At 28.0% G+C, this 12,500-nt stretch overlaps 1 protein-coding gene across 1 annotated transcript in view; it reads left to right on the forward strand.

Annotated features, from left to right (window-relative positions):
• LOC136071938 (inactive phospholipase C-like protein 2) overlaps window positions 1-12,500 on the forward strand; it is a 105,831-nt gene that overhangs the window by 12,281 nt on the left and 81,050 nt on the right. Inside the window, exons 3-4 of the mRNA XM_065797807.1 lie at window positions 8,255-8,452; window positions 11,638-11,683. Coding sequence (XP_065653879.1) covers window positions 8,255-8,452; window positions 11,638-11,683 — 244 coding nt within the window. The remainder of the gene's footprint in view (window positions 1-8,254; window positions 8,453-11,637; window positions 11,684-12,500) is intronic.

The raw sequence follows: 12,500 nt of genomic DNA on the forward strand, positions 1-12,500 counted from the left end.
GAGATTGCATGCCATTATATAACCAGTAAAATAATATTTTGCTTTGACAATTTGACCGCAACTAAAACATATCAAAAACTCGCTGAATAAAAAAGATTCTGAATTATATCTTAGACAATTAAATGACATCAAATCTTTTATCTTTATCATTGAAAATTGTATATAATTTTTTTAACTTACATTATATAAATTATGTAAGTATTTTAAAATAAACCTTATTAATTTAAATAAGGTGCAAACATTTTTTAAACAATCATTAGAAGTAAATTGTTCCTTTATTTTAAGGTTTTCCCAAAATATTATATAAATATGAGTAAAGATAAAAGATTTAAAGTATATTATTCCAAACGTTATTAAAAACATGATTTAAATAAACTTTGCATTTTAGCTTGTTGAGTTTTTATTATAGTTGAGTTTTTATTTTAGTTGAGTTTTATTTTTGCTTTTTGTGTTTTAGCTATAGTTAAATTTTTTTTATTTTCTATTTCATTAAATTTTGTCTGGGTTAGGTCAAGGTATGTTTTTTTCTGCGCAATTTTAATTTTTGAAAACTACTCATTTTTGTGACTGCACAAAGACAGATCAAGTTATTTTTTAAAATAAACTAGAAATATGAATTAGTGAATGGATAATAATCATATATAAATAAGGTGCTGGAAAAAAAACTAGACAAATAAAGTTTTTAGAGCATGCAGGTACAGATACAGTAAACGAATGAGACTTTGCTGAATGACAAGTCAAGCGACAACGAGTTTTAGTTGATGAAACTAAAAATGATAGCTCCTTTGACCAGCGACCATGGTAGTATTTGTAAAATAGAAAAAAAGATGCAACTTTATGACAATGAGAAAGAGGCTTGGCAAATAAAGCAGGTCCAACTACGTTTACAATGCAATTTTGGACCTTGTATAGAAGAGAAAGAGCATCATTAGATAAACCAGCCCAAATATGACAACAGTATTCCATACAGGGGCAAATAAGAGATTTGTAGAGGAAGAATATGGAATCAGGAATGAGAAAATGGTGAGCACAATAAAGAGAAGCAGCTATAGCAGATTCTAATATAGCAATCAGTTGTATATATCGTTTTCATAAAAGGTCAGTAGTGAATAAAAATCCAAAAAGACCTTAAGAAGAAGATTCAGTGAGAGGTGTGCCATTCATTAATATAATAATGTCGACAGTATTGCGATAGTTGTTTGCAGTAAATAACTGAGCTTTGTTGGAGTTTAAATTCACAAGTCACTGTAAGCCCCAATCTATTACAGAAGTAAGATCAGATTCATGATCTGATGCTTGATGCCAGATACCTGTTCTAAGCAATTGAAAAGAGAATACTTTTTGTCAAGACAGGTCTGTGCAAAGTTTGTGTTCATCAGCAAAAATAGCTACTTTGAAAAGATCATTAATTTAGATAATTAAGAAAACAGGACCAAGGATAGAACCTTGAGGTACCCCGGAAGTTACTGGAAATGAAGAAGAGTGATGGCCATTGAGAATGACTTTGATAAAGCGGTTAGAAAGAAGCAATTTTATAATCTCAAAAGATTGAAGTATCAAAGCAATGCTAATGATTTTTTATATAAAGATTAAATGAATATTATATATAGTTTTGTTTATTTATATAGTTATGTATTTTTTATGATGAATGTTTATCTTTTGAATTCTAACATGATGTATTTTTGTAAATTTAAAAGCCTTCCTTTTTTCATAGCCCGTAGTGGAAATATTATTTGAACATGAAAAAAGTTTAAATTTGCTGGAAACATTAAAATTTATTTGCACAGTTTTTAAAAAACATTTTTTTGAAACAATCTATGCTGGAAACATTAAAGTTTATGCTGGAACTTGATGTGAGAAATTTGTTGATCAATAACTCAAAGATCTTGCTAATAACAGAATAAAGACTGATAGGGCGATAATAAAAGGCGTCAGGATGTTCAAATGAAAATTGGAACAACAGATACCATTTTCCAGCAGACAGGAAAATGGCATCTATTGTTCCAAATCAAACACTTATTAAATAGTTTAGAGAGAGTTCAAGAGTGTTCTGGAGAGAAATTTTGTATAACTATGACAGAAATGTTGTCTGGACCACAAGCAATAGAAAAGTTTAATTAAGGTATAACTTAAGCAATGGAAGCAGGAGTGATTTGAATTTTTAAGAATGAGTTATCCCATTTTATTGGAATAGAAGGAAGAGTATGAGCAAGTTTCAAGAGTTAAATTAGAAGAAAAGTTCTTAGAAACCTTGCGGTAAAAGCTAAATTTCATAAACAAAGAAAGAAAAACTAACAAAATAGAAAAGTAATTTAAATAGAAAAAAAATAATAATTTAGATAATTTTTGTACTGTTTTTCTTTTTTTTTCTTTAGAGTGGTTGTTATTTTTAGCAGCAAAATTGAATAAAGCAAAGCATAAAAACACATTTTTAAGTCGTCAGTAAAAAGAATGATTTTCCTATATTTTATTTATGTTTTTTTAAAAAAAGAAAGCAAAATATAAATTGCTATCTGTTGGTAAAATATATTAATTTTAATGTAACTAGTATATATTGTCCCTAAATGAAAATGTCTTCGTAATGCATGCGTATACTTATATGTATAACTTTTTTTATTATACAATTATATTTATTTGTTCATAAGTATGTTTTGCTTATTTGGATAAAGTGTTTCAGGAAAGCAAGATGAAGAAAGCGAGTTCTAAAGAACTCATGTTCGAGGAAAAAAACTAGAGGAATAAGAGTTTGTAGAGCGCTTAAGAATAGTCACAGAAAAAGGATGAGAGTTAATTGAATGACGAGTAACACGAGAATAAATTTTAGTAGATGGCACAAGAGAGGCTAGCTCTTTAGAGCAGTGTCCATTATAGTATTTGTAAACGATGTGATAATAGTTAGAAGTTGGCTGCAAGAGCAGGTCCAACTATGTTTACAATGCGTTTTTGCACCTTGTCTAAAAGAGAAAGGGCATCATTAGAAGATCTGCCCCAGATATGGCAACAGTATTCCATACAAGGTCTAATTTAAGATTTATAAGAGATAAAGGATAGAATCCGGAGTAAGAAAGTGTCAAGCTCGATAAAGAGATGCAACCTTAGCAGATACTAATTTTGCAATCGATTTGATATACTGTTTTCAAGAAAGATCGGAAGTAAGAGTTAATCATAGAAGATGAAGGGTAGATGGCTCATCGAGTACATAACTGTTCATAAATATAGATAAATCTAAATTATTGCAATAACGATTGGCTAAAAAAAATTGAATTTAATCTGAATTAAAGTTCACCAGCCACTGTGAGCCCCATGCTGTAGCAGAAGTGAGATCCTTTTCAAGCTCAGGTGCCCCCTCCAAGCAATCAAAGAGTATTGGCTTCTTATCATGACAAGAATAAATGGTAGTACCATCTGGAAGATCATTAATGTGAGTTAAAAAGAGTATAGGGCCTAGGATTGAACCTTGAGGAACCCCTGAAGTTACAGGATATGAAGAAGAGTGCTGTCCATCGAGAACAACTTTTAAACTACGATTGGAAAAAAAAGATTCAATAATCTTAAAGATGTTACCAGATACACCGTAAGAAGAAAGCTTATGGAGAAGACCAGCATGCCAAAAATTTATCAAAAACTTTAGAAATATCAAGAGCAATAGCCTTACTCTCTCCATCTCTATCTATTGCACAATGAAACCTATCGGTTATTACTGTTAGCAAATCGCTTTCCAACAGGCTGGAAAACAAGATTCTGAAAAGCACTTGTTTAATAGTTTAGAAAGTATAGACGACAGATCCGTAGAATACTTCTGTAAGACTATAACAGGTACATTTTCCGGACCACAAGCTGTTGAAGAGTCTAATCAGGAAATCACTTTCGATACAAAAGCTGGAGTGATATGAATGTCAAGCCATGGATCAACCTGTTTGATGACTGCATCAGGTAGAACACAACTAGTGGAATCAAGAGATAATATTGATGGAAAGTTCCTAGCAAACAATTCAGCTTTGTCTTTAGGTGAGGTGGCAATGTCTGAACCATACAAGAGAGGTGGAATAACAGAATTGTCCTTATTATTGTTTCTGTTAAAGATTCTCCATAAGTCACGAGAGCCTAATTTTTGTGATGAAATACGAGATTTCATGACCTGAGAATAGCGGGCTTTTGTGTTAGATAAAACCTTTTTACAAGAAAATGGTTTCTAGCAATAGTAAACAGATGTCTGTTTTCTGGAGAATTGTTTTGCTGATAGATATAGAAGTAATGATTTTGATTGGAAATTGCAGCAATGTGAAGAAAACCATGGACAAGAGTGAGCCTTATCCCGGATTGGTCGAGAGGGAATAAAAGATTCCATGCCAGCCTGAATCCACGAAGTTATGTAAGAAGCGCATTTGTTAGCAGGAAGATAAAAGATTTCTACCAAGGGCCTTCACAAAGAAAATCATGCAAAAAGAGTCCCAGTCAGCTTTAAGGTAGTTGTAAGAGGTACAATGATAGGGGGATTTAGATGATGAAGGAAAATGAGATAATAGTTTTAGAGAGATCAAACTGTGATCAGAAGCACTTAAGGGTGAATGTGGAGAAACTGAGCACTGACTAGGATCAAAATCAAGACATAAGTCGAGTAGAGAAGTTAAATGATTAGAGTTGTCTGGAAAGCAAGTTGAAAAGTTGACTATTTGAGTTAGGGATTGAGAAAGGCAAAAGTTGTGCGCTTTAATGCCTGCAAAGTCACTGACACTAGACCCAAGCCATTCAGTGTGATGAGCATTAAAGTCACCAACAACAACAATATTGGCTGATGGATAAAGAGAGAGGGCTTGGTCAAATTGATCAGAAATAACATCGAAAAAAGTGCAGTTTTGAGATGAAGAAGAGCGATATAGAACAAAGAGAAAGACGATAGAGTGAAGTATTTCTAAACGAAAGCACATAAAAGAATAGTCTGTGTATTCATATGTAGTTTCCTGACAAATGGGTGAATTCTTATGAAAGTAAATACCCTGGCCCAGCATGTGATTAATTGGAGTTTATACGAATTAAAGAAAGATAACCATCAACACTAAGAATACAAGATGAGACAACTGAACTCAAATTAGTCTCACAAAGAGCAAGTAGTATGGTGAACTTTGCAAGAGAAAAGACTCAACAGATGAAAGATCACTTCGAAGATCACGAATATTAGTGAATAATACGTTTAGAGAACTCGTTGATGACGATGGTTTTATGTGTTTTATTATTTTTTGTACTTTATTTATTTTTAATTTTGTTAAAGAACTTGGCTCAAAGCATAGACAGTACTCAGTACACTGTTTATTAGCCCAAGCAATTGCCTCATTACTACTAATAAACCCTAAGCCGTAAGAAAGGACTTCAAATGTGGCATCAACAATGCACACTAAAAGTACAAACAGAGACACCATCCATGCGTAACATGACACTGTTACTAATCTGATAATTTTCAGCTGTTGATAGAATCAGCCTCTGTGAGAGCTACCACAGAGTTTGGGAAACCTGACTACCAGCTGGCCTCAGAACCATAAAACTGAGTTTTAGAGCTGTACCCTATTTAGGAGATAATAAAATGAGTTGCCTCATGCTATTATCTAATTCTATTATCTATTGCGCTTAATGTAAGAGCTATTCCTTGATACCAAAATGCATCAGTTATGGTTTTTGATGCATTCTCCAGGGAAGGAAAATTTCCACTAAAATTTATTGATAAAAGAGTTAAAATTAACCAGCATATTTATATAAATAACATTTTGAAATCACATGTTGATAAAATATTCGATGATCGTCGATAGTCCTTCCTGTACGAATCAGCCCTCACAAATAAAGCTGTTTTTTGCTGAGTGGTATTTAGAATCTAGTAATGTTGTAAAAGCTTCCAATTTAGATATGAAAGCTATCCCCAAAATAAAAATAAGCCATTTTTGAACACTTTTAGGTTGTTTTTTTCCCAAATATGTCCTTTGAGGAAAGAGTGATTCAATGATGCTTAAGTATAAATATATATATATTTATATATGTATATATATATATATATATATATATATATATATATATATATATATATATATATATATATATATATATATATATATACAAATCTAGTTTACATATATTTGTAAAATGTAGTTTACATATATACATATGTATATATATAAACATATATACATAAAAATACCTTGTTTACAATTGTTTACAAATGTTGGAACACTGCCACCCTGTTGACACACCTATTTAATTTATTAATATAAATAAATATATAAGTAACAGAGCTTGTCTATTTATTAATATTGAGCACTTTCATATGCGCAATACAATAACAAAAGTATTGAGGAATCTCAAAAATATTTTTTAATCAAAAAATTTTTATATCTAATGTTATTTAATTATATCAAGAATGCGCAAAGTGTCATCAAAAATTGTGAAATCTAGAAATATTTCTTTTCCTCAAATTCTTAGTTTGTTAAAAACTGTGAATTTAAAGACCATTTCATTAAAATACTGTTTTAATGGATTGGTCAATTTATCACATTGCAAAAGTTAATGAAAAAATAAAACAATAAATTTACAATTGCAATAATACTAACAGTCAAAAATTACATATTGTAATTTATTGTTTGTTTAAACACCAGTTAATTTAAGTATTATAAACAAAAAATTTGAGCGGTAATTTAAAAATCAACGAATAAAAAATTATTCTAAAGCTATTTGCACATTGTAATGAAACAATAAAATTTTAGGGTGAAACTTTGAAGAGTTATTTAAAAGTTGAAATGTTTTGAATTAGAAATTAATTAATTGGTAATAAAAATAATGATAAAAAAATTTATTGTAAAATATTTTATTAGAGTTTTTCTTTTTAAAAATAACTAATGTTTAAATTAGTTTTTAAATGTTTTTAAACTCCTCTGTTCTTAATTTTATATAAGTATCTGTTAGAGAGTTACAAGCTTTTAATTGACAGTTATATTTGATTTATATGAAAATATTGAATAAGATTTAAATAAAGTATAAAACTATTTTATATCTTATTTTGCAATTTCTGTGATTTTGCATACACAGCTAATTTGCTTTAGATTTAGTTAAAAGTTAAGTGATTTGCGGTTGTTTCATTTTAAATGCTTTATTTTTCTAGTTTTGTGTGATATAAATAGTTTTATAAATGAATTATAATATTAAAATTTAAATCATAATTTTTAATAATAATAATAATAGTAATAATATGGTTTTATAATGAGATTTTATATAATAGTTTCAAGATCAATATAAATATTTTTTATTGAATAAAAACTATTAAGTGATAAAAACAAAGATTACTATTTTTAAAAAAGTAAAAATTTTAAGACCAAAAGCATTTCCAGATATCACAGCATATTTGCTATCACTTAATTTGAGCCTTTATCAAACACATTTAAGGGATTAGAGCAGACATTTACAGTTTTTTAAACACATTTAAAGTGTTTTTATGAATCACCCTAGAGTGATTTTGGTAAAGCCTTTTTTTGTAAATTGATTTTTACCCATTTTACATGGGGAAAAAAAAGGCTGTTCAAAGTATGTTTTTCTTAAAAAAAGTTAAATAAATCATTGTTGTTGTTTTTTTTCGTTATTCTGTAATAGCTTCTGGAATTTACGTCATAGATACTGAAATTTTTGTTATATAATTTCAAAATGGCTTCAAGTTTAAAAATGACAGTTTTATAGAATGAAATTAGAATTTCTATTTTCCACATTCAATGTGCAATATTTATTATAATATAATTTAATAGTGTTTTTTTTAAGGTTATTAAGCTATTCCAATTTTTTTATGGTTGCTAAAAATTTAAAAATTCTAAAGAAATTTTATAAAGTGAGAGTTACATATTAAAGAAAAAACATTTCCAAGCAATTTGATTACTTATTAGATAATATTTTGTCATACCTGAAAGTATTGAAAGTAATGTAGTGTTTTTTTTTTCTATGCGTTTGATTTGAAAAAGCAGGCAAGAATTTTCATGTGTTTGATTTGAAAGAGCAAGGCTATTTGAAAGAGCATTTATTCAACATGCAATTATATAACTTGTTAATACAAAACTAAATATCTAAAAGCTTTTTTAAAATTCTTTGTCAACTGTAAATTAGATGGTAATGAAAACATACAAATTTATTATTTTATTTATATAATGTAAAATAATGTTTGTATTTTATTTATATAATGTAAAATAATGTTTGTATTTTTTTGTAAGTTTTATCTGAATCAATCATTTAGTACCTGTGGAAGCACTACATGAAGTTCGTGCTGGAAAAAATACAACAATTTTTAAAGAGCAAGGTAGTGCATATTCTGAGGATTGTTGTTTTTCATTGATTTGTGGACCAAATTATGATTCTGTAGATCTTGTGGCAAAGACTTCTGAGGAAGCAAGTATTTGGATTACTGGTTTGAGGTTACTTTTGACCCATGCAGGTAAGAATATTAAATTTTATAAAAGTTGTTTATGTTTTTAGAATCTATTTTATAAGTGCTCTTTTATTTTATCAAAATTTGTTGATTAATAACAAATAGTTATTTTTTAAAAATAATTTTTCACAATGTTCACCATTAAACTAAGCAATTATATATATATATATTCGGCTTTAAATTTGTTAAACTAAGTACCATAAATGCTGAACAACAACTGCATTTTTGGGTGACTTAGTTTTGGGTGACTTAGTGTGATGCAAACTGGTTAACTTGCTTTTTGTCTAAGAAAATGACAAGTCGCCATATTTTAACAATCCAATTCTTCTTTGCACAATTTTGAAACAATCACAAGTATTTTTTTGAGAAAAGCATGGCTTTCAGCAGCGCAATATGATTAAATTTTAAAGTCTTTAGCAAGGTATCTTCAAACTAAATTGGGACTAATATTTACCCAAGGAGGCAGTTAAGTAGAAATTTGTATGTCATTTACAGCCATACAGTGTATCATGTTGTCACGGTATCATGTTGTCAATATTTGAAGTGGCAATTCTTTTTTGTCTTCCACACAATTTTCATAGATTGATGTCATCTGTTCATTTGATGCACTGAATGATATCGTAAACAATTGTCTTAATAGTCACTTAAAGATGTCAGGCATCTTTAAGTGTGCAGTAATAATTTGTTCAGATTTCCAGTAAAAATTGTATTTGTGCTTGTAAGTGATGTTGCAGCCATACTTTATGTTTTTAATGTATATAGAACATATAAAATATTTTCCTATTAATTGATACCTGCACAATCATCTACACAATGTTTGATTGTTTAGTGTGTTGCCAGCATGCATATTTTGCATTTTTAAAGAGTTATCTATGATACTCATGAACGGTTGAATCTTAATTATGATTGGTCAAAAAATCTGATTAATGGTTTCATACTGCAATAAGCTGCAGGGGTCTTTGGAACATACATTGACGGAGGGTTTGTGTATCAGTTGGATATTAAAATACTTTTTTTAGTAAGAAAAAAAACTTTGTTTTTTCATCATTTTTTTTTTCTTTTTCTGAAAAACTGTTTGGATTTATTTAATATTGTACAAAAAGTAAATATACGAAGCCTAGTTGGGCTTTAACAGCCAATTTATGTTAAAAATGTGTCTAACTTCAATTTGTTTTTTAATAATCAGTTTAATAATACTTTTGATGATTTCAAAGCATTATCTCCTTTATTTATAATTTTAAGTTTTTAATTGTCTTAGATTCTACAATGCTTTGGTCTAAGCTATTTCCATTATTAATTCCTCGATTTGATAAGAAAGAGTATATCTTTGGATTTATTGTTAATTGTTGATTAAACCTAATATTATGACCTTGTAGTTGAAGCTATTAAATTATCAGGTGGGTATACCTAGGTGAAATTATCTATTTGTTTTACTATTTTGAAAAACTAAATTAAGTCATCATGGTTGTGTCCTTTTTTCTTTCCGAGAGTCGTTAATTTATAATACGTTAGTCTTGTTTCATAGTGTTGTTGTTTCAATTGTATTGTTTCAATTTTTATTGTCTTGTTCCAGAGAGGTGTACAATAGTTTAGACATGTTTATGTCTAAGTTTTTAAATGAATGTTTTATTATTTCAACCTTTCATTAGCCTTAACCTTTTATTAGCTATTAGATCAATTCAAGTTGTTTCAAATCATAATTCCTAAACTTTTTTCAATTTTGGTTTCTGGTAGTTCAACTCTGTTTAACTCTTGATCATGCATTGTGTAGGTATGGTTAGTATTTTTTTCTTCCTATAGTATGTATGCATTCATTTACATTTGCTTACATTAAAGTTTAATAATTATTATTTCGACCATGTTATTATTTTATTTAAATCAGTTTGAGTCTTTTCCAAATCAGAAGCTGATCTAATTATGTTAATTAGCTTTATATCATCAGCGTGCACTTTGATAATAACTCTTTGATAATAACGCTTTGTTAATAACTCGTTTGGTAAATTGTAATAAACAGTAAACATAATAAGATTTAAAAAAGAACTGGAGACCGATGCTTAAAATTTGTAAACAACACATTGTACTCTGTTACACAAAATTTCTATACCATCTATATGCTTTATTTTAATACCTAACTTTTTAGTTTGACACAATTTCTTATGAAATTTTTTTATGATGCATAGAATAAAATCTTTTGACAAATTTAAGAATATAGTTTTTTACTGGTAGTTTTTTCTTCCTGTGTTATTAGATCCATAGACTCTAAAAGAATATGATATCTACTGGTAGTTTTTTCTTCCTGTGTTATTAGATCCATAGACTCTAAAAGGTTTGTACAACAGTTTTTCTGCTAGTAAGTCCATGCTGTTCCTTAGTCAACAGGTTGTTTTTTTCTAAATGCAATATAAATATAGCTTTTCAAATATGTTCCATTACTTTGCTTATTTCAGGTGTTGTAAAACCTTTAAAAGTTGCTATTATTTTAAGTTTGTGTTTAAACTTTATTTTAAGGTTTTAAATGTATGTGGGTACATTTAAATTACAAAGGAAGTATCCTAACACCGCTTAATTTATCTTTTTTTTATATTCATTTTTTAAGTTTTTAAAAGTTTAATCTTGTTTTTTCATTTGGTTTTTTTATATTTTTGTTCACATCTTTCTATATAATTAAGTTTTTTTAACATGCATAATATTTTGGTTGCCATATTTTGACCTTTAAGTGTTTAACATTTTGAAAATATGGATTCCAGACATAACAGTGCCATATTTGAAATAAAATGGTGTATTAAAATATTGAATTTGAAAAATCATTTTTTTTGATTTGTTTTTTGAACTTTATCTTCACTCAATACTTTTTATTTTTGTTAAATTTTATTTTAGTTCAATGCATTCTGAATTGGTTTTAAATGTATGTGGGTACATTTAAATTAGGAACATTGAATAACATCAATTGTTTTGAACTGTTTATATCGATAGCGTCTAACTATTTAGAGCAATAAAATTATTATATAAGTTTTAATTTAAAGTATATGCTTTGACCTAAACATAAAATTAAAATGATTTAAGAAACTTTCACAAAAAACTTGGTCAACATCAAATTTTTAATGTATTAAAATGTGTTATTATTTTACTAAAATGTATACAAAATGTTACATTACAAAAAATTTATTTTTTTATTTTGGTTTTGCAATTAGACCAACATAATGAGGAGGAAGAAGACAATGGTGATATGCGAGAAAGGTATTTTTTTTTTTAAATATTGGTTTTATATATCAATAAATTATGTTCTTGTATTTGAGATTTAATTTTAAATAAAAGTTGAGTTTAATTTTAAATATAAAAGTTGCAAGTAATTTAATAACTCCTAATGTATTAAAAAAGTCATAAAAGATAATTAAAATCTGCTAACTATAAATGGAAACTAGAGATGTCACAAATATTTGGTGACTTTGGTATTTGGTCTATTTGGCTACTTAAAAACTATTTGGTATTCGGCCAAATAATGCAAACTGTTTGGCTGAATACCAAATACCAGATTGTAACAAAAAATACATAAAAAAGGAATAACATACAACTATGTATTTTTTTTTATTTTAACAAATAATGGGCATATTATTTTTATATTTATTTGATACTTAAAAAAGGTGGTAAGCTATGATAAAAATATTTTCATCATTTGATGATAGCAAATGATTGCGAATTCATCATAAGCTATATATACTTCTAAAAAACTTTAAACTAAAACTTAAAAACTAATTTCATTTGCAATTAGACTTTTCTTTTCCACATCTTTGTATGTGCATATTTTTTGTAGAGATGGTTTGATTTCATTTACATTTCTTTTTCTTACAAAGTGGAGATGAATCATCACAGGTGCTACTAGAAACTGGTGACGGTTCATTGGTGTCAAGCAGCTTTTCAACTAAGAAGGATCAATCTTTCACTGGAAAAGATGTGTCACTCATAACAATCTTTCTAAACGCATTAATTTTTTTATTTTTTTTATTTCTCTCTTTGTATTTTAAATAATCCCCTGAAATTAGTTTTGAAATTAGCA

This window comes from Hydra vulgaris, chromosome 05 (assembly GCF_038396675.1).
Source record: "Hydra vulgaris chromosome 05, alternate assembly HydraT2T_AEP".
Lineage (NCBI taxonomy): Eukaryota > Metazoa > Cnidaria > Hydrozoa > Anthoathecata > Hydridae > Hydra > Hydra vulgaris.